A 22,872-nucleotide genomic window follows, 5' to 3' on the forward strand; every position below is an offset into this window, starting at 1 on the left:
TCTGGTAATAAATCAATCAGGATCTACAATGGAAACTGTCACCTTATGTGTCAGACGTTATATGTCTTTCACTACTTTTTAAAATTAGTTGTTTATTTTAATGTGGTGGCGGATTTCGGAAGATATAGGCCTACACAAAGCTTTGTTGCGTCATTCATCTTCTACCTCAACAGCTACTTTAAACCACCGTCCTGGCCACTTGGGACCCTTAACAAAGTGACTTATTTTACTGTCTATTAGCACCATAGCCGGTGGAAACTGTGTCTTGTTATTATTCACCGCTAGGTGATCGCCGCCAGTAAAACAAAACGAAGAAGAAACGCTGGGTGATCACCGGCAGTAAAACAAAACGAAGAAGAAGATTTTGTGTTTCCGGTGGAGCTCCGCTCCCCCATAGGTCCGCAAATAGGTGCCTCTCCCTATTTGGAAGGCTCCTTCATATGCGGCCGAGAAAAGCAGCCTTCGGCCGTGTCCCAATCGAGGGGCTGCATCCTTCTAAGGACGCGGTCTACGCGGTGTATGAAGGCCAAAGCCCGTGAAGGCCGAATCGAAGGCCGAACGAGCGTCATTAAATGAGACGGTCTCTGCAGGTCTCCGTTTACGAGCATTTCCGGTTTGTGTAACAAGCCGTTACCTTGCGTGACGACTCGCCGCTCCTGTGCTGCCTAGCAACCCTGATTGCTGCCAACGGAGACAGCCTTGTCAACGGAGGAAAAAATAAAAAGAAGTTGCCTACTAGACGAAAAGAAAAAATTGTACAAGAAGAAATAAAAGAAAAGACAAGAAAAAAAGAAAGGAAGATAAAAGTTAAGAAGATGGAGCAACACGTTGCTGATTTGTTATTTTTTATTTTATTTTATGCCATCTCTGAAAAAAACGCAATGAATCTTGGGATTTGTTGGGCCGCGAAGGATACATCTGTTGGACCCTTCAAAACCGTGAAACGAAGGCTGCATTTCTCGGCCGCATATAGAGGAGCCTTCCAAATGGGACAAGCCTTTGCGCACCGCTGTGGCAATTGGTCTTCAAATGCAGCCTTCGTAGGCTGCGGCCCCTCGAATGGGACAGAGCTTTTTTTTGGCAGCAAAGGATATGTAAACAACGGGGGTCCACCATATATAGCCACATGCCCGTTTACATAGCCTATATGCTGTGTTTTAACACTAGATTCATGTTTTCAGCACACGCACAGTAGCCTACGGATAGGTAGTGGAATTAGATGTTCACTGATTTTGATAAAACAAGTGTTCTCCAGAATCAATTACCAAATGTTATGAGTCTGAAAAGTCAGAAACTGGAATGTACATGGAGTCTGTGAAGGCAACATTTCCTTATGTCATTAAATCCTGTTATGGGAAGTGTTGGGTTTACTGCACGGGGACACAGATATGCTTGGCCAAAACGATTGGCCAAGCATATTTACACTTCAGTGTCTAAAGTGTCTAAAATAACCATAGACATTCAGATTTATAATATCAAATGAGGTCAAGTTTAAGTTTGTATCTTTTTTTACATTTTATTTGTGGCAATTTTTAGCACAAGCCACAGTCAAAAAGCCCAATGTGATTTAAAACGTGTGATGACAGTAGACATATGGAAGCAGTTAGAGACAGAAACCGAGGAGAAACACAAAGCACATGTTTGTGGTCTCTTTCTGGAGCGTAAATCATGTTCATTACAACCACAACTTTTTGAAAAATCCTCCATTGTTTCCTTAAGGCGAGACACGTCAGGCAAAAACATATTTTTTCAAAGCACTGGTCAATTTTGAGATTTTTGTCTATTTTGTTTTTTTAACATTTATTCTTTCATAATAGTATGAATAAAATGTCCAAAAAGTACATATTGGTGTTTATTTTACTAAACCTTGTCTGTTTGCGTCTTATAGAAAGGCTGTAACCAAAATCTGTTCTGTTAAAACCTTTGGCACTAATATGATGTCAAAATGAAATTAAGATTTGAACTCTTGCTTTAACCAACATATAGATTTTTGTTTTCTTAAAGAAATGCAAGTGTACGTATAATTAGTTATATATTGCCAAATTTGCATATTCATTCAAACCCTTCTGAAAAAATTGTATTCCAAAAAGAAACATTGTTTTAATTAAAGTAATCAACTGGCAACATTTCATTATAATATCAATAAATATTACCCTATTCACCTGCAGTGTCTGGCCCTAATCGTTTTGGCCTCTTCTATTTGAGTGTTGAGTGCAAGTTCAAATGCAAACCCCTTTGAGCAAAAACGTAGAGTATGTTTAAGGTGGAGTGAAGGGGTTAAAAGGTTGACATTTCAGGGCAGTGGGGGTTGCTGGGGGCAGGAATAGGGCAGCAGAAGGGGGCAGCGGTGCGTTTGGCGGTTGAGATGGTCTGAGATTAAATTTCGACCCTGACAGCATTCCCCAAGGCTTTGCTGAGCGTGAGAGAGAGCACAGGGGAGCAAGTGTAGACAGTGAGTGACCTACAAACAAGCATAACTTTACCAACTTCACCAGCACTGCAGATTAACACCGCAGCACTGCCCCTGAAGTAGCCACCCCGCTGTCACTGCCAACTCCCAAACGTCCTGAACGTGACACGGTATGGGGCAATATTATCATGGACTAGTAGCAGGAGATGGGGTCGTCTGGACAACATGATGAGTGGGATTGATACACAAACTGTCCCCGAAGGAAGGAAGCAAGGGTCGACCCAAAAGGCACCTTAAGGTGTTAGAGGTGGAGGTAGAGTAGGTGAGTCATGGTAACTGTCTGTCTGGAGGTGTGGTTAGTTTGAATCAGCAGCTGTGGAAGGCAGACGGGTGAGAGGAGGAGATTTCTACTGGATACGGTGATGAGCATGAAGCCGAATGCATGTATGAGCTTTTTGCATGATGTCGTTAATAGTTAAGTGTAGCAGAATATGGTGGAAACTTTTCTAATAATTGTACTAATTCTACTCAAAACTAGGGACATTTTAATACATATTCTGCTCTGTTTTGAAAGTTGTCTTTAATATTGTCTAATGTAACAATCTACATTCCATTTCATTTCTTAATAATGAATTGTAATACAAACTAAATCATTTCTCTAATATTCTGAAAATAATGTTTTATTTGACTTGATAACGAAATCAAAGAAACTTGTAAGGGACAATTTTTCACTGAGGAATAGATCATTGTGCACAAAAATAGTAATCAAAAAGCTGTAAGAAAATAAAAATTAAAAAAGTAAAAACTAGTTAAAATTACTTACTATGTATTGTAATCTAATGTATGACACAATAAAAACATATCTGTTATCTACGAAGCTTTCTTTCTTCCCTTTCTTTTTATATGTTATCCATCAAATCCAAAATATCCTTAAGGTAACAATTGGTGATTCTCTGTTATTGGATCAGAAATGGGGAAAACGGAAATCCAGGCATATAAATAGCATTAAAAAAGACAGAGTAAATAATACTCTGTATACACTGTAAAATGGCAATGTCTACAGTACATTTTTGAGCTTTGAGCCAACTCAAAATATTACGTTTTAAGGAAAACTGTCTACATTTGAGCCGACTAATTATCTTTTGTCAAGATAAATTATCATTCATATGCAATGTACCTTCAAATTACCTTTGAATTTGTTTATATAGGGGAGAGTGGCCTAAGTTGTGCCACTTTTTACTCAAAGTGACTTTAAAGTGAGGCCTTGACAGTATAGTCTCCAACTCAAATATATACATATATTTCAGGGTGTTGTGCATCCCTGGCAATAAAAACTTTGGATCTGGAATAAACTGTTGAAGAAATATAGCTTTCGGAAAAAAAGTTGTCTTGTGGCACAACTTGCCCCCGGTGTGGTGTAAGTTGTGCCATTGGAGAAAATACCATGAGGTAAATTGTGCCATTGATATATATCTCATAAACTGTAATGCAAGACAAATCCATTAGACAATCACTTATTTAAGATTTATATAAAGTAAATATTTTACAAAGATTGAAGGTCAATTTTCTTAAACAAGGCCTAGCAGATTTAGGTGGTTTTGCCTGCAAAGCTCACAATGACAAAGTCACCATCATCATCTTTCTGGCCATCTGAACTCTAATCAGTGGTGTCGTTAAGTGGAATGGAGATGTCAGTCTCTTCTGAGCTACTGTAGACAATCACTTTCTTTTGGTGACCAGCGTATACAGCCATGCCAATGGCACAACACCCAGAAATGTACTTTGCACTAGCTACTCCACCCTTGTAGAACCAACTACCACCTGGCATATGCGATTCCCTCTCCATTTCTGCCTTTAAATCATGGCTCAAAACCCATCTGTACACCCTGGTTTTTCCTCCCCATTAACTATCTTACCTCTGCACTACTATCTTTGTTCATATGTGGATGTCTGGGCTTTACGTCTTTTATTTTTGTTATTGTTATTTTACCTTCATTTTTTACCTACTGAATGCACTATGTAAAGCACTTTGGACAGTGCAAACTGTTATAAATGTGCTTTTATAAATACATTGTACTTACTTACTTACTTATTACTCACCTAGGCCCTCTGGCACAAATCACCCCATCCCCAGAATTTTGGATAATAACCATGATGCAGCAGTTTAGGGCTGACATCGTGCTAACTATATAGACACAAAGTGTAGCATACTAAAGCACTAAGACATGTGTCAAATGTTTTAAAACGTGTCTATAATTGTTCAGACACAGTAATCAAAAAACCTTGATCATGGAAATTTTACTTTGAAAGGCAAAAAAAAAAATTGTTTTAGCTTAAATGTGCTTATATCTTATTCCATGTTTCTCCCTTCTTTACAGGATGAGTTTAATGGATGGCTCTTCTTAAATATGTGGTCACATTTCCAATTTCTTCTATGGTTTTCTAGAAACAAGGGGTGGCACAACTTGCCCACCGGCACAACTTAGGCCACTCTCCCCTACATATGAAATATACATTTTTATTACAAATGTATAGTAAGTTATCACAACAAAAGATAAAGAGTTGTCTCAAGTTTAGGCAGTTTTTCCTAAGAGCTTTAGTTGGCCTCAAAACTAAAAAATCTATTGATGAAAGTTGCATTGAAAATGTAAGTTTCCCAACATTTTTGTTGTTCTTAATTGCCATCTTAACTTTCATTTGTTTTCTCCAAAGGCAAGAGACAGAAAGAGAACATTAAGACAACACAGACAGACAACTAAAGACTGAGGGATGGATGATCTAGACAGCGGAGGAGACACGGGAGGAGGTACAGTAGGTGGACAGACTCAAGACCATTCTGAGGAAATTGGCGATGAAGACAAATGGACCAAAGACAAGCACAACAAGCTTGAGAAGGAGAGCGGCGAGAAGGAGCCAAGCAAAGAGGCCAAGCAGCGTCGCTGTCGATGGAAAGTCGGCTGCGCTTTGAGCGAACGTCTGGCCATAAATGTGTCAGGAATGCGTTATGAGACTCAGCTTCGCACTCTTGCCCAGTTCCCGGACACCCTGCTGGGCGACCCGCGCCGCCGCGTGCGCTACTTTGACCCTACGCGTAACGAACTCTACCTGGACAGGAACCGCGTGTGCTTCGACGCCATCTTGTATTTCTACCAGTCAGGTGGGAGACTCCGGAGGCCCGCCAACGTGCCTCTGGATATGTTCCTCGACGAGCTGCGATTCTACGAGCTCGGAGAGGAGACAATCGACCGATACAAAGAAGATGAAGGTTTCCCCAAGGAGGAGGAGAGGCCCCTTCCCACTAACGCACTGCAGCGGCGCCTCTGGATGCTGTTTGAGAATCCCGAGTCGTCCCACGGAGCTCGGATCATCGCCATCATCAGCGTTGTGGTGATCGTGGTCTCCATTCTCATCTTCTGCCTGGAGACGCTGCCAGAGTTCAGGCAGGAGAAGGAACTGAGGGAGGTGAGGATGGTGCTTTTATTCATGGGCGTAGGTTTCGTTTCAACTTTGGGGGGCAAACATTAAGCGGGGGAGTCTGGGGGTCCTACACTTCACTTAATTTCCTGCATTCTGGTAAATTTCTCTGCACCAATCTGTGCTTTTTCTGTGTCAATTTATGGCAGAAATGTGTTTATTTATTTGATCTTAGTTCAAAAAAGTTACTGTAATAATGGGAGGTCGGCAAGGTGAAGTACGGTCCAGTTCAGGGTTGTCTAAAATCATTCGGAAATATATATTGTTTTGCCGGTTGAGAACACAGTCATCCTACTCTGGTGCAGTGGTATTGTGGAGAGAACGTGATCCGACCAAACTGCAGGAAGCAAGAGTATTCTTGAGCTAAACAAGCTTCCATAGCCAGCGACAAGGTGTCGCTGGATGAGGAGATTACTGTAGAAACTACTCCCCAGACACATCTGACCAATGAGTGAAAAGAATGTTCTTCTCACGTGGCTTATGCCACTGCATTTTTGTTCGCTTCACCAACTGATTTGGACCAGAGGAAACAATAGATGTGAAAGAGAACTGAACTTTTTGAAAAACAAACCAATGTATAAATCTCGCATCTGGTGCGAACAAAGTAAGCGTTCTAGAAGCAAACTATCAAGTTTGAAAACACCCTTAATATGACACGTACTACATATACAGCCACTTATTAATGATAGGGAGACACAAAGAGGAATCACAAGGCTACGGATGGAGGTGGACATTCACATAAAAGAGGCACAAAGACGACCAGGTGGGTAAAGGAACGAGCAGGGAGCCAAGGGAGCAAAAGGTTAACACTGCGAGTAAGTGATGAGGTGATAATAGGACAACAGGTGCTGACAGGTATCACCTTGTAGTGTGGAGTGGAGACGTTTTTATCTACTTTTAAAGCCCCTGTTAATCCCAATCCACAAAATACTTTTAACTATGTTATATGAGGAGTAAATTGCATGATAGTAAACATCTGAAAAGAGTTAGGCATATATCAATCCAAATGACCGATATTGTCGTTGAAGTTTGATAAACTTTACAAACATTTGGTTTAGATGAAGCAGACTATGCTCTGGTTCTTATGACATCGTAAGTACTTTGCACCAATCACGGGAGTTCTCTACCCGAACATTCTATAAAAACAATGACTTTTGCCATGGAGAACGTTTGATAGGGCCACCCCACACAGTCCTGTGAAACGGTCACAGGACTTTGTGAAAAAACGGTTTTAACTGTCTAGACTCCAGACAGTTAAAAAGCTTATTTTTGTAATAGTATCAAGAAACATTTATTTTCAATCAGATTTTTCTAATGCTTATTGATCACCCAACTTTGATAACCCTCACCCTAACCCTTTCTACTATTTTAGACCAGGTTTCCAGAGGCTTTAACATTAAGGAGAAAACAGGAAAGTGAAACTGAAGGATCACTAGAGAAATAGATATTAAGAGATCGAGGAAAAGGAAAGCAAAGGCCGATAGAGAAGAGGAGATGAGGCGAGGTGCTTCCTGAGATTATTTTGGACTTTAAGTCGTTAAATCTGATCCACTCAGATTGAGGGAAAGGAATGAAGGAGAAGAGCAGGGTAGTTAAACCACTACTGTAAAAACAAGAGCAAGGAGACATTGACAAGCTAAAAATAGATCTTTGATAATAAAAACCATGACTTAATGTATTTTTTGTTTTCGTAGATGAGATCACACTGGCACACATTGATCACACTTATTGGTTGGAGTGTAGTCCGGGGGAGGGAGCATAAGAAAGCCGCTGAAGTCAAACAGCTAAGAGTTTAATTGACACAACTGTTACGGAGAAAGTAGCGTCTTTGTTGACGATGAATTTGTTTTTATTATTATTATTTTGAGCAGACTAAAAACATAGACATACTGTACATAGCTATACTAAAAAAATAAACCATAAGAAACAAAAAAGGCAAGAAGAGTAAGTACTTCAAAAGTAACATAAATCTTTTAAGAAATCTTTGTAATTTTAAGTGATGAAAATATTTTACAAACCAAACAAAGGCTGCTTAGTACTTTTCCATTAGCTGAAATGAATATGAAAGAAGTTAAATTATTTATTTGAAGAGAATAATCTTACGTTGGACATGATGAATTTAATTAAAGGCTATTTGATGATGAAGATACTCCATCCTTATCTTAGTAGATCAGCAAGTTTTTTTGAATACTTTTTAAACCTTGATACTGTCACCTTGATTGCAATAACCGATACCTGATTTGGACTAAATTAATTAGTTTTAGAGGGACAGACATTTTGTCTAAAAGTAATGACTAAAATGTTTTGAGTTGTCGTCTACTAAAACTATAAAGGATACAACATTACTATACGTATATTTATTTTAGTCTAAAGACTAAATTTAAATCTAAAAATGCTGCCATCAACACTGGTTAGATGATACATTGTGGAGATGACAGGCCTTGTCGGGCCACTCAGGGACAACTGCCATAGCGTTAAGGTAGAGTGGACATCTCAAAAGTACTAAGAGGAGATAGTGATAGAGAGAGTGGAAGTTAAGAAGCAAGTGTGAAGTGAAGGGGAAAGAAATGGGCTATTCTCAGGTTACTCCTTGGAGATCTAAAGGGCTATATATAGTGAAAGGACAACCATAAGAGCACATCAACACATCACAACGAACGTCTGTATTAATAAACGGTGTGACTCACAGTTACTTCACACTGAAAACAGAATGGAAAAGAGGCAAGCAGATCAACTTTTCTGATGACCGGCAAGAAATTAGATTAGCCTCCAACACACACACACACACACACACACACACACACACACACACACACACACACACACACACACACACACACACACACACACACACACACACACACACACACACACACACACACACACACACACACACACACGGGTATGTGGAGGTACTGGCTGTAGCCTGGATTTATGTTCCCCATCACCACCAACACCACTCTGTTACTCCGATACAAAGATAGATATGCTCATGTGATCGGAGAATGTGACGCTTTTGTACGCTACGTAAACAAACCCAAAAACTACACAGACAGCCGTCCATGTGTAATAACTTCACTCATTCACTATATGCTGGAAAAAATCTAACAACATTGGTTTAGTTTTATATGACAAGTTAAATGTTTCATAGATGGCTGAGGAATCATGTATCATCACTAACATAGTGGTTGGCTATCTATGAATGCAGATATGTGTTGTGCCTGAAGTATCAAAAATCATTTAACAAGACTCTTCATCTTGTTAAATGTTTTTTTCAGGGCTGTGCTTAAAAAATCGCTACGGCAATATATGATGATATTTATATTTGTGAGATCTATATTGATTTCCCAGGTCCAAAAAGCGATATTTAAAAAAGAAAATGTAGATGTTGCAGTATGGCTTGAATTGCCGGTTGCTATTCCCAATGTTGTGGCAAAGTGAAAGCTGGAAGTAACATGGCCGACATGAATGACAAAATTACAGCAGTCCCTTTCCAAAAACAAAACCGAATATCACATTATATTGCAATACGCATAGTATCGCAAGGTATTGCAATATATCATAACATTACCCATGTATCATGATGCGTATCGTACCGTCTTTTCAAAACCCAGCCCTAGTACTAAGGCACTCAAATATGCTAACAAACATGCAATGCAACATCTTAACTGATGTTAAGAAGCTAGTTTAGTGTGAACACATGCTAACATTTGCTAATGGATGATTGGATTATTTATTGAACTAAAAACAGGGTTTATTCTCTTAATTATGGTCTGAACAACAGACACAAAATGTCTGTTTTGTCGCCACTGTCAGAATATGTTTACAACTTAGGTTGTTGTTTGCAGTTGTGTTGAATTACACAACATTATGTCTGTCAGAGGAGTAGGGAAAACATTAGAAACACTTCTGATTTAACACCTGTATAACATTTTTGTAAAGGCAGAATTTATGGCAGAGATAGTATGTAAGATTTCATTATATTTCACAGGTGTTCGTATAAGACTGATAGTATTATTTTAGCAGTGGCTGAAATCAGCAAATCTATTAAGAAAAACTACATGATCTTGAGTGCTAGTGAACATTAATCATATGTGCGAAGATATGCGTTTTGTGATTTGGGTGAACAGGCCTTTTAAAAATGTATCAGTTTGAATGTTGTAATTAGACGCAGACATGAGGACATGAGGCTGACGGACAGGGAGAGAAACATAAAAACATAAATATACTGCAGGGCCACAAGCTTACGGTAACTCTATCTAACTTGTTAAAAGACACTAATGCCAAGTCATTTCAAACCTGCACCTACTTCCTAGAAAAAAACATGCGGGCCGGGTCCACTGAAGTGTCAGATGCCTCATCCGTGCCAGTGTCTGGGGTGTAACGCAACCCAGAGTCACATGAACTTGATGTCTTTTTGTGTGAGCGTTTAAATATAGAGAAACTGATTTATATAAAAGTCTGCAAGGAAAAATAAAGCCTCAAGGTGAAAACGGAGAGGCAAAATAGTTAGCACAGTATCACAGATCTCACAGGCTCGTACAGATTCGTATGACAGATGTCAAAATGTGCTGAGGACAAAGTCTCATAATAATCCTCACTTTCTCACTGTGCCCTTGTTTTCTTTTTGCTTACATCTCCATGGAGACATTTATTACATCCATACCTTCTAATCTCATATTTCTCTTTCCAACAGAAGGTAGAATATGAGTGGTATCTGTCCAGATGGTCGCAAATACACTGATAAAATGAAAAAGTTTGAAAGACTTTTGAGTTTGAGGCCAACTAAAATTAACGTTTTAACGAAAGCAGCCTACATTTGAGCCATTTAATTACCTTTTGTAGCTATGACTTGTCATTAATGAAAATGTATCTTTCATATAATATGTATATGAAAGTACATAATAACAAAGTTCAGATGTTGAACTCTACAAACTAAGAATTTCAAACAATAACAATTGTGCCAACTAATTATCTGTCAGTCCTACAGATAACAAACTAAACCAAGTCGTTCAAAATGTTGATTCAAACATTTAACAATATTAAAACTGTCTGAGCTGGCACAACTTAGTCTTAGTATGTAGAACTCAAAACTTGAAGTTAAACATTAAACATTAACGTTAATAATAAGTTATCTCAACAAAAACAAAAAATCAGTTGGCTCAAATGTCGGCAGTTTTCCTTAAAACTAAGGGAGTTTTAGTTGGTATCAAAACTAAAAAATCAAGTAAGGACAGTTGACTTGTGGAGTTTTCCAAACTTTGTCATTTTTAAAGTATGCTTTAGATTTTTCAAATCTTTGAATGCAACTGTATCAATTTTTCCCTTTGTTTGTCTCGCAGCAATTCACCACCATACCCCACCCCACCATCGCGAACGAAACCATCTTGGTGCCACCTGGGACCCCCTTCCAGGACCCCTTCTTCATTGTGGAGACAATCTGCATCTGCTGGTTCTCCTTTGAGCTGATCGTGCGCTTGGCCTGCGCTCCGAGCAAGGTGCACTTCTTCAAAGACGTCATGAACACCATCGACTTCTTCGCCATCATTCCCTATTTCGTCACGCTGGGCACAGAGCTCACCAAGGACAAAGATGCGCAACCGTCTGTGTCCCTGGCCCTGATCAGGGTCATCAGGCTGGTGAGGGTCTTCAGGATCTTTAAGCTCTCCCGTCACTCAAAGGGCCTCCAGATATTAGGCCAGACGCTGAAGGCCAGCCTCCGAGAGCTTGCCCTGCTCATCTTCTTCCTCTTCATCGGAGTCATAATCTTTTCCAGCGCCGCATACTTCGCTGAGGTGGACAGTCCAAACACGGCGTTCACCAGCATCCCCGAGGCCTTCTGGTGGGCTGTGGTGTCCATGACGACGGTCGGCTACGGCGACATGTACCCGGAGACCGTCGGGGGGAAATTGGTGGGCTCAATGTGCGCCATTGCAGGAGTGCTAACCATCTCTTTGCCAGTACCCGTTATCGTGTCAAACTTCAGCTATTTCTACCACCGCGAGACGGAGTGTGTGGACACCACCCAGTACCACCACGTACCCACTTCGCTTTGGGACAAGGGGGATGATGATGATGATGATGATGATGAGGAAGAATATGAGGAAGGAGTGGATGAGGGGCCTGAAAACATGGGAGACTATGCTCTGCTGTGTGGGCAGGACAGTAGGGGCGTCTGCGCTCCCCTCAACGGGACCCTCCCGACCGGGCTTTGTGCCGGACAGGCCGCAGGGGATCTAAGAGCGTTTAACTTCCTCGGAGAACCTCTGGTCACTCAGGTTTGACCGAGACGGTTTTCAGATTAACACTCAAACACTACTGCCTCACATCAACATAACAAGAAGATGGACAGAGTATCAGAGTGACAGAGTGATACAGGACATTCACAAAGAATTGCACTGACATACACGAGCCCCATGTGCCTCTCATGGTCACGGTTTGTACATTTGAGGCCTCTGCATGATTAGCTCTGATATTTGATATGATATCTTTTTTTGTCTGACTAAATAAATAAAGGCTTATCTTTGAAAAACCCTGCAGGTCTTTTGACAAACCTTTCTGCTCCATTAAAGACATGTCCTACTCCCTTAGTGTATGATCCAGTACTACTCTTAACGGCTCTGTTTCATAAACCAAAAGAAATATGGCAGGCTGTCTTTTGCTTGTAAGATTGAAATCAATCAATTAACCAGGTATGAGAAGATTCAGGTTATGCTTTATTTTAGTCCTGACATTTTTTAAGGAAGTTTCTGAGAAATAAATATGTCAGTAAATTAGTAGGAACAATGTAGGTAAACAAATAATACCCATGAAAAAAAAGCTTGATCTATGAACATATTTTATCTAATATTTAGTTAATATACATGGATTATTAATTGGAAACTTGTAGGCTGTATGTAGACTTTAACACTTTCCTGTAGACAATGTTCAATTGAAGCACTCCGCATTGACTGACAAACTAGGTTTCACTGGAAATTCATTTGAATGAAATCATCTGACTGATGGTATATTCTTTCCTGATAATTACTACCAAAAGAATAGTTATCTAACTTCCTTAATGACTACAAAATGATCAAGTTACCAACTTAGTGAGACTTCCAGCCACCTTCTTTGTTTGGGTAAATAAATCGCAACTTCACTATGCAGCGAATGGAATATGTTTAATCTCAATATAAATTTCAAATGATCTCAAAGAGACAAACATACTTTGTATAATAATCCCTATAATGGCTGCATCCTTCATGCTATAAATCCATCCGCTAAATATTCATCTGATCTGTTGTACTAAACTGCAGTATAATTAACTCTAGCTGCTAGCTGTGCACAAATAGCTGCTAAATGTACAGTGATGATGACTTGTACTGGTTAGAGTTATGGAAGACATGCGGTGCTGTAATCTGGTGCTGACGTGACAAAAACAGGAGACAAAGACATTGCTCTTTGGCTGACATTGGTGAGGACAGAGTTCATGTAGTTGGTGCGATGCCAGTTTGTATGGTAGACGCTTACACAGTATCACATGATCGTGTAATTGATAGAGCCTGGAGAGGTGTATGGAGAAAGCTGAGATGAGGTCAGGGGCGGTATAGCGCCAGCTGACATTTCTCTACCAGTAGACTTATACTTACTACTCCAATGATCTGAGGCATGAGCGCTTACTACTGTCACCTAAAACCTGTTAATCACACGCAGTCACGCTGCTAGATCTGCAGCCTTTAAGGTGAGACACTGCTGGTAAATAGGGTTACATTTTTAACTTAAATATATCATATATTGAAACTTTTCCAGTTGATTACATGCATTGAAACAACATTTGTTTGTATCATATATATTTCTTAAATGTTTGAATAAATAATCAAATTTGGAAATGTTTAACTCATTATTAATACATTTGCATGTCTTCAAAAACCAAATATCTAGATGTTGAATAAAGCCACTTTCTTTCATTTTAACAACAGTCCAAAGTTTTACAGAAAATATTTGGGATATTTGTCTTGCATTTTCGGCATGTTTTTATAAATCAGAAAATAAGAAAATATGAACAAACCCCTCTGTAATAACCTTAAGAATAGTGATAAAAATTATTATGGAAAGTTTAGTTGATGTAAGTGCTTTAGAAGTTGAGATTTCTGGATCACAGTATTAAAAAAACAACACATTTTGAGATAATGGCCATTAAATATGGTTGTATAGGAGAAAAGTACAGACACAAACAGACAAGGTTTAGTAAAATATATACCTTTACATTTTGGAACTTTTATTTAGTATGAAAGAACCCATGTTATGGAAGAAAAACTCAAAATTGGCCAGTGCTCGCTGCTATGCCATTTGTAGTTAAAGGTGTAGTCAGCGATTCTGGACAATTATTTTTGCCAAAATCAGTTATTGTCAAATTCAGTGAATACCTCCTTACAATCCGCTACCTGTACGTACTGTGTTTGTACTGAAAACAAATCTGGTTTTAATACACAGCCTAGGCTCTGTAAACAGGCATGCCGTATCTAGCAGCATACCTGTTTTCAGAGAGTAGGCTGAGTATTAACACTAGAATTTTAACACTGGACAAGAAGCGTTTCCAGAATTGCTGACTCCACTAAGTTCTTAATAGAGAAATAAAGCAGAAGTTGTCACATTGTATTGAGCAAAGCATTAATTCAGGAACAAACTGGACAAACAGATTCCCATTTTCTCCTTCAAAAACGCCATCTCAGTCATTTTCACTGATTCCTGCAGTTGGTTTACTGCATTGTAATTCCCAAATGACACATATTCTAGAAGGATTTCTCTCTTCCTCATTTCACACTGTGCACTTCTCATGTCGTGTTTGTTGACTGCTGTCTGTGTTCCCTGTTGCCTATTTTGGTTGTTAAATTTAATTGTATTTTATGTCTAATGTATTTCAACTCCTAACCCTCCTCCCCTTCCTTGAGGTTGATTTTTGTCACTTTTTTAGGCCGCCATTGTGAATAGGAACTTGTTCTATATGACCCGCCTGTTGATATTTAAACGTAAAAAAGGAAAGAAAAAAGGGAAGTGACATTTAAATCACTGATTCAACCAGTGGTTTATTCATCAGCTGTTTACCAGCTGACTATCGTGCAGATGTACAGCGCAGCCTTTATAACAGTAAAGACAATTCTCGGTTATTTTAATATGCGTCTGCCTACAACTTTTCTTCTGCATCTGCCTACCATCACCACCACTTCCTTATATGTTACAACTTGCATATTTAGAGAAACCTTTATTGTCATTATACAATACACAACAAGATTTAAATGGACTTCATCTTAAAGTGCATAAAGTTATCCAAGATGACAAACCACATTAAAACAGTCATACTAATAAAATATAGATACAATTTCTAATTTCACTCAAAATAAATGTCTTTATTGGGGGGGGGGATTTGTTCTTCCATCAGTGACCTTATTGCTACTCCGATCTTTGAGAGCTCTTTCAAAGAGCAGGGCCATGTATATACTGTGTGTGTGTGTGTGTGTGTGTGTGTGTGTGTGTGTGTGTGTGTGTGTGTGTGTGTGTGTGTGTATACATATTAATGGTCAATTATTTGATGTCTTTGAAATGACAATTTCAATCAAGTCCAATTGGGACATCTGTGAAGTAATCCTCCTTTTTGCCATCCGTTTGAATGCACTTTTTACGACTATAACAGGGGAGGGATTGCAGTATAAATCACATCAAATACCATGAAACGATACAGATGTTCCAACCACTACACTGTTTGCATGGAGGTAGCCCCTCTTTAATGCCTCTCTAGTGTGCTGTTAAAGACAAAGTAGCAAATCAGTGAATCGGACGGTTTTATGGCAGCATTACTTTTGCAGGATAAAGGATGAAGTCATGACATTTTTAGTCACACAATCTATCTTAAACCAGTTGCTTAGTACATTATAACACAGTGTACTGTATGCTGTAATCAAATACACAGTACAATACAGTCAAGTGAATATATCGTGATAATATATTCTATCCATTTCCTCTACTTGTTCCAAACAGTAATTCCTTTTTCCAAAACCACTGATTCTGCCAGAATTTACAAGGTCAACAGCATAATGTGGAAGATGTGTATCCAGCCATGATGTACAACTATTAGAAAAATACTAGGAAGCAGAGAAAGGTTTTTTAGGGAGACCTCCATAATTGGCTGATTGCAGCCATTATCAAAAATGTGTTTTGTATAGAGCTAGAAAAGCTAAAGATTATAGGATACTGTAGATGTATAAGCTGTTTTGATTGTGTGGCTATAGTGTGACGTGTATATATTCTGAGTACAGTCATGGCTGTATACAGTATATACTGTAAATGTCTAACATTATTTAATAAAGCTCACATTCTTATGTCATGGATTTCTGAATTCCTTCCACATCGCTCCCAGTGCAGCGACTCTGGGAGAATGTGATGATGTGAGCTCAAATCTAAACAACTTCTTTAAAAGTATTTTGATTGTAGTGTATTCAGTAGCCTACTATTAAAGGATGGTGAACATGGAATATCTGTCGGTAAGAAAAGCTTTGTAAAAAGTCAGATTGTGTGGTGAGCCATACTGTACGTCTGCTTCATGTGATGATTGATCTGGCCTCTAGATGTCAGACTACGTTTTCAAACAGCACCGCTGCACAAACCAAAGCATCTGAGTCCTGTCGAGTGACATTAAAAGACTTCAGAGTAACCAAACGCAACATTTCTCCTCTTGAAACGATCATGTTCATTTAAGCCATGTGGTCCAGATGACTCCTGTTATGTTATTTTCATTCCATGTAATGAAATACAAAAGAAGACACAGTTCAAGTCCTTAGGGAGGGAAACATTATATGAAGTATTACTGAATGGATAACACATTACCACTTATACACAGAGTTATTTAAATTATCATGGACTTATTTTACAAAGCTGGCAGCAGAACTAACGTATTATGTGAATGCATCGTCAAGCCAAAACATATTTGTTCAAATATATTCTATTAAAATGTGTGAAACTTTTATTTGACCAAAAAACAAATATCCTATTGCAATGTGATCCATGGAGTTAACATGTGTGAAGCATTTACTTGAAACAATAAGTCTACTTAATTAAGAGAACATTCTGTTGCAGCTTTTCTGATGATCAATTCATTGTTTTATTAAAAAGAAAAAATTGAAAATATTTGATGGTTCTATTTTCTCAAATCCAGCGATTTGATATATTTGGTTTATTTGGTTTTATTACCAAATAAATGTTTTATTAATCAACAAGATCGATTACAAAAAAATGCATTACTTCATTCATGTAGTAATTCTTGAACTATCAGTAATTCACAAGGATTAATGGTATCTTATTCCTGATTTAGAGTAGGAATAATACATTAATTAATGTACCAGGTAAGGTATTCAATCATCATGATCTTTGAGTTATTAGTAATGTCCATGTCTTCTTCATGAGTAAGTCTACAGTTAAAGTGATGGGCCATAAAACTGACCCGTCACGCCAATACACTGTGTTTTGTTGAATACCAGGTGTTGAAATCATGATGAAGTAAGCATTATTTTTCCATGACCTTATCTGGTTCGTGGCCCTTTCAATAAAGTGGTGACCTGGTCCATCTTATTCAAGTCATTTAAGATAACTCATTCATGATATTTAAAAACTTTAGTTATTCAAAGCCAGCTAAGTAAATTTAAGGCCACACACATGATGAAGAACCAGGGTTTTGGAGCAGATGATGGTCCTCATAACCCCAACAAAGACACACACACACACACACACACACACACACACACACACACACACACACACACACACACACACACACACACACACACACACACACTAGTTTCCTCGTGATGTTGGCTGCAATGATTAAATTCCTGCCCCCCCCCCCCCCTCATGTCGCTTCACATGGTGTGACATCTACACGTCATGTGCTTGAGCTAAGGCTATCTCTCTCTCTTCTGCTACACAGATCAGATTATGACCTCATTGAATCCATAATCACACATTTGCATCTTATATCATTTAGGAGAAAAACTTCAGCACACAAATTCAGATTTCTGCCGTCCACATAACCCCGTTACCCCGCTGTGACGTGCAGGGGCCCAAAGCTAACGTCAGCTCTGCTTGCAATTACCCACAGTGCCCTCATGCTGTCTGGGAAGAATGAAAAGGATTGACGTCTTTCTGGCCATCTGCCGCCCTCCGAATACTCTCCCATCCCTCTCTCTCTTTCTCCCTCTTGCCTAGCCCATCTCTAACTCGTCTTTGAGAGGATTAAGTGTGTTGGTATCTCTGTGTGTGTGTCATTCTTTCATCAATCGTGTGTGATGTGTGCATTTTTTCTGTGTGTCTGTTGCAACTTTTCCATCCAGTAATATATTTGTCTTTAGTCACTCAACACTGACGCGTGTCCCCCTTTCCGCTGCTAATCCCTCCACAGATTGTACAAGTGACTTAAGCGGCAAAAGGGGAAAAAAACGCACACAAACACACACAAAAGAATTGCAGTTATTTTAAATAAATCTCTAAGATTTTATTACATACAATATACACCACCTGGACCTCTGAATCTGAGACTGAAGGATGTGGGGAGATGATAGTCTGATTAAGTTATTTTACAGCAATCGAGAACTCAAAAATCATAACATGACAGTTAAATGTGGAGTCAGCCAGTCTGGAGAATGCAAAATCACTTCTTTGTCCAAATCAGTGAATATCGCCCATACTATGTGTGCTTAGAAACAAATCCAGGGTTAATAACAAAGCCCGGCATGTTGCTAGCTACAGTTGGTCCCCTTTGTTTACACACCCATTCTCCAGAATCCCTGACTCCACCTTTAAAGTGAAAGAACTACAGTAACTATATTTAAACATACAATTAAATTAAAACAGCATCTTCCTAATACCACAACAAAGAAAATACAAACCATGAATAATATTGACAATATTAACATCAAGAATGACCGCTGTCGGGGAAAAATGAAGTGATGCGCAAGAAGAGCACTGAGGGCAAAGCTGTAAAGAGAAGTTATAGAGAATTATAAAAGATAATGTCTGCTGGTTGTGTGATTACGTTTTGGTTTTTGCATGACTTACACAAATAAGAGTAATATGTTAATTAGCAGCAGGTGGATTTTGTTATTACTTTCTGATGAGAGCGTATTAATACATTTTCTCTCATAACTCTCTGAAAGAAAGCAAATAAGTTTCAAATTTTTCCACTTCCTACCAGGAAAAATAAAAGCAGAAGAGCAGTAAAGGATCAACTATTGACTCGTGGTTGTGCGTTCAGTAAAAAGAAAATAGTTTTTAGAAGACTGCAGACTCACAATTTCTCTGGCAAGTTCACAGACACACAGGAGACTTTGAAGTTTTAGTTAATTCAAGACAGAGATTATAAAAACAAAATGACATGAGTTAACCATAGAGGGGAACAACTCCTTGTTTACACTCTTTTGCAGAAAACCAAAGAGCAAAAGCCTCAGGCCCTTCTGCGGAATGTTACAGGGTGTTGCGGTCACAACAATTTAATATCTATGCATATGAAGCTCAAAGTATACGCTCGTCCTTAAAGGTGGAGGCAGTCAATATCTCCTCAAGATCATGTCTGTAATGAGTGTGCGCTGAAAAAAAACTGGTGTTAATACGCAGCCTAGGCTCTGTAAATGGGCATGTAAATAGGGCTAGTCTGTGTGAAAACACTGGATTTTTACACACAGTACAGACAGGTAGTAGATCGTGAGGAGATATTCACTGATTTTGACAAAAAGTCATTTTGACAACAAGCATTCTCCAGAATCGCTTACTCCACCTTTTCACAGTTATGTTAATCAAGAGCAGTGAACTCAAATGTAGATCTAAGAAGAGGAAATGCAACCAGCCAGAAATCCACTGTAGACCGTTGTTAAAACTGAAATTATTGGTAGTGGTAAACCAGGATCAGGGCAGGTCGCAGGGAAGGATAGTGTGCCTGCGATCGTACGCAGTGTCGTCACTCTCCTCTCCGTCGCTCACTTCACCCAGAACTCTGTCCAGTTCCTCCTCTGTCTCACTCTCTCGCCTCAGCCTTTCCCTTTCCCGTTCCCGTTCCCTTTCCCTCTCCCTCTCCCTGTCTCGCTCCCTCTCCCGCTCCCTCTCTCTGTAGGCCCGGGGCAGCGTGGGAATCTGAGGAACCAAACAGACAAATGTGAGAACATCCAGACCTCGAGGTTTATTCTTGGTAGTGGAAGGAGGAAAATGAGATCTTAGGCTGTAAACAAGCAGAGTATTTAATCAAAAGAATAGAGGCTTCAAGTTCCTGGGTCCTTAGAAATGAAGGTCCATCCCTGACACCAGCAGCACGTATGCTTCCAGGTCAAGAACGGCACAGATCAGAAGCCAAGTCACATATTTTATACTTTTCTTTTTTTTTTTTTATACTTTTAAAACAATGCATTCAGTTAACCATAAACAACAATGCAGTGTGTTTCAATTGGTCATATGAGGGGAGGGAGTGCTCTAGATTCAGAGATTTTAAATACACAATAATAATGTAGTTAATATCATTATTCGTTTATTGGTTATCATAAAGTCATCTATTACTAAAAGCCTTTGCATGGAGAACAGCAGTACCAGAATGCCCTGAGGGTACTGTACATGGATTATTTACATATTCTAATTACTTCATTCAGAGACATGTTTCTCTTCAAAGCAAATTTAAATATTCTTCTATCATTGAGGAATGTGTATTGTGTAGCATTAGAATAAGAACTAGAAAATGCATTTCCTCCTGAAAATGCATGTGAATGTTGGATGATAAAAAGCTAATGCTAAACTGGATAGCTGAGTATGAAGACTTTACTTGAAAATGTCTCTACTTTCTCTACTTGAAAATTAGTATGAAAGGAGTTACAAAATTAAAAACACACAACGTAGGTTATGTAAGATGTGGAATATTTAGGAGCTTGAATAGGTTACAGTTTCTTGCTGCAATAATGAATAAGTTGAAAGACATGGGAAAAAAACTATTAACTGTGAAATAGTCCTTTAAAGGTGCAGTGTGTAATATGACATCAACAAGAAAGTTCTACAAAGTTCTACAAAGTTCTAGAATGCAACGCTCCCTGGGTAACCCCACCCCTTTCGAATAATAACAGAAGCTACAGTGGCCTTCAAGGACAAGAACAATTCTACATTTTAAACAATGCACCTGATGACATTCCAACTATGACACTTTCAAGATGGCGGCACTAGGCCTTGGTCTAAAATATGCAGAAATATGGACATATATGAGACCCTTTCTAAGGGAAAAAATAATAATAAAAAAAAAAAAATCAGCTATTATGCACTAAAGTAAATGTACTTATGGATATTATAATTACTTTCTACAAAATCTGCTAGGAAATAAAACCCAAAATTCTACACACTGCAGGTTTAATGGGCTTGGAGCTAAACTATATTGATGGCTTAAATGTATTTGAATCAGCTGAAGGAGTATGAAGATGTGGAAAAGTAGGAAAGCAGTGGTTTTAAGTTACCTGGTTGTCGTGGCTGGGCAGGGCGCAGTAGCCGGGCTCCGTCCTGTGTAGGAGGCGTGGTGAGTGAGTACGGAAAGGCCTGGGGGAATGGGAATGTGAACAGACGGATCGCGGGGAGGGAGAGCGTACGGAGCGCGGGGACGGGGATCGGACAGAGCGGGACGGCGAGTAGGTTGCCGAGGCGGACTGGGACAGAACGTTACTGTGGTGGTTTTGTTTGGGCGGGCGGGGGGAGCGAGGGGGCAACTCTGGCGGTTTGAAAGGGTCAGGGTCACACAGGTCCAGGTCGGTGAGGATCGGGGGCGGGGGGATGAAATCTAGCTCCTCCTCCAACGGCGCAAGCATCGCCAATTCCGCCGCGTCGAGCTCGGCAAGCTCCACCCTCGACAAGTGGTCTACGATACCGGCACCGAAAGAGTCGCCCACAACGTTGATGGAGGTACGCAATCTGTCACTGCGTGGACAAAATAGATGCAAGCTGAACACAAATAGTTTCATAAAACCTTGTACAAATGTTACTGTTTGAACTGAAAATTGTGAGCGTGTAACAGCAGTAATTCCTTATACTCATACATCCTCCACACTGTAAAGTTAGGAAAACTCAACCTTTCAAGGCAAGTTATGCCATGTTGTTTTGTTTGTTATCTGTTATGACAGAGAATAATATTGTCTGAAAATCTTGGTATGAACTGAAGTTAGTTATTTCAACAAAAGATAATTAGTTGGCTCAAATGTAAGCAGTTTTCCTTCAAACTTAAGAGTTTTAGTTGGCCTCAAAACTCAAAATCTAGTGAAGACAGTTGCCTTGAAAACTTGAGTTTTCCTAACTTTTTAATTTTATCACTACACCTGACTCACAGCAGCCAGTCGACAGCAATGAGCAGACTGATGTCCTGTGTCGGTAATCCCACAGCCGTCAGGATAAGTAGCATAGTAACCAGTCCAGCACTGGGAATACTGGCCGCTCCCACACTGGCCAGGGTGGCAGTCATACTGTGGAAGAACAATCAGACAATATTAAGATTTAAAGAAAGGATCTTAAAGGAACTGACCGACACATTTGCAGAAGGATGAAGGTGTTCTCAAATCTTTGAACTGTGGAACATCTTCTGTTAGATATTAGACCCTGAACCCACCACGAAGATTGGAGAAAGCAGAAATGCTTGCTTATGTACGGAAGAGTATTAGGGCCAAATGGACAAATTATTCCTTTCACTATGAACTTGTCGAGAAAAAAGTTAAAATGTCAAGAATAAACCTGACAGTTCCAGACTGCTTAAGGATATTTACAGATTTGAACTTCCGGGAACAATAACTCATGATCAAAACTTTATCAAAACACAAACGATGCATCTTTGCTAGGATGTAAAGATGCATCGGGAGGCAGTTAAAATAGTTTTTTTTTCAAACAGATTTGAAAGACGTGTGCTAAAAAGTTTTTTTAGAAGCAAGATTACGTACGTATTTCAGTGTGTTTAATTTCCC

At 39.3% G+C, this 22,872-nt stretch overlaps 2 protein-coding genes across 2 annotated transcripts in view; one reads left to right on the top strand and one right to left on the bottom strand.

Annotated features, from left to right (window-relative positions):
* Window positions 1–5,179: 5,179 nt before the first annotated feature.
* kcna7 (potassium voltage-gated channel, shaker-related subfamily, member 7) lies at window positions 5,180–12,289 on the top strand (the record flags this gene model as incomplete). The annotated part of the gene is made up of 2 exons (XM_080044039.1): window positions 5,180–5,872; window positions 11,227–12,289. The coding sequence occupies 2 exons, from the start codon at window positions 5,180–5,182 to the stop codon at window positions 12,166–12,168; spliced, it is 1,635 nt and encodes a 544-aa protein (XP_079900165.1). The 3' UTR covers window positions 12,169–12,289.
* A 7,521-nt stretch (window positions 12,290–19,810) lies between these two features.
* Window positions 19,811–22,872, bottom strand: part of slc1a9 (solute carrier family 1 member 9) — a gene marked incomplete at its 3' end in the record, with an annotated part of 28,439 nt that continues 25,377 nt past the window's right edge. The window contains exons 9-11 of the mRNA XM_080043129.1: window positions 22,246–22,380; window positions 21,388–21,841; window positions 19,811–20,035 (exon numbers count right to left, since the gene is read on the bottom strand). Coding sequence (XP_079899255.1) covers window positions 19,811–20,035; window positions 21,388–21,841; window positions 22,246–22,380 — 814 coding nt within the window. The remainder of the gene's footprint in view (window positions 20,036–21,387; window positions 21,842–22,245; window positions 22,381–22,872) is intronic.

The sequence above is a fragment of the Ammodytes marinus genome (genome assembly GCF_949987685.1).
Source record: "Ammodytes marinus genome assembly, chromosome: 16".
NCBI classification, from domain to species: domain Eukaryota; kingdom Metazoa; phylum Chordata; class Actinopteri; order Uranoscopiformes; family Ammodytidae; genus Ammodytes; species Ammodytes marinus.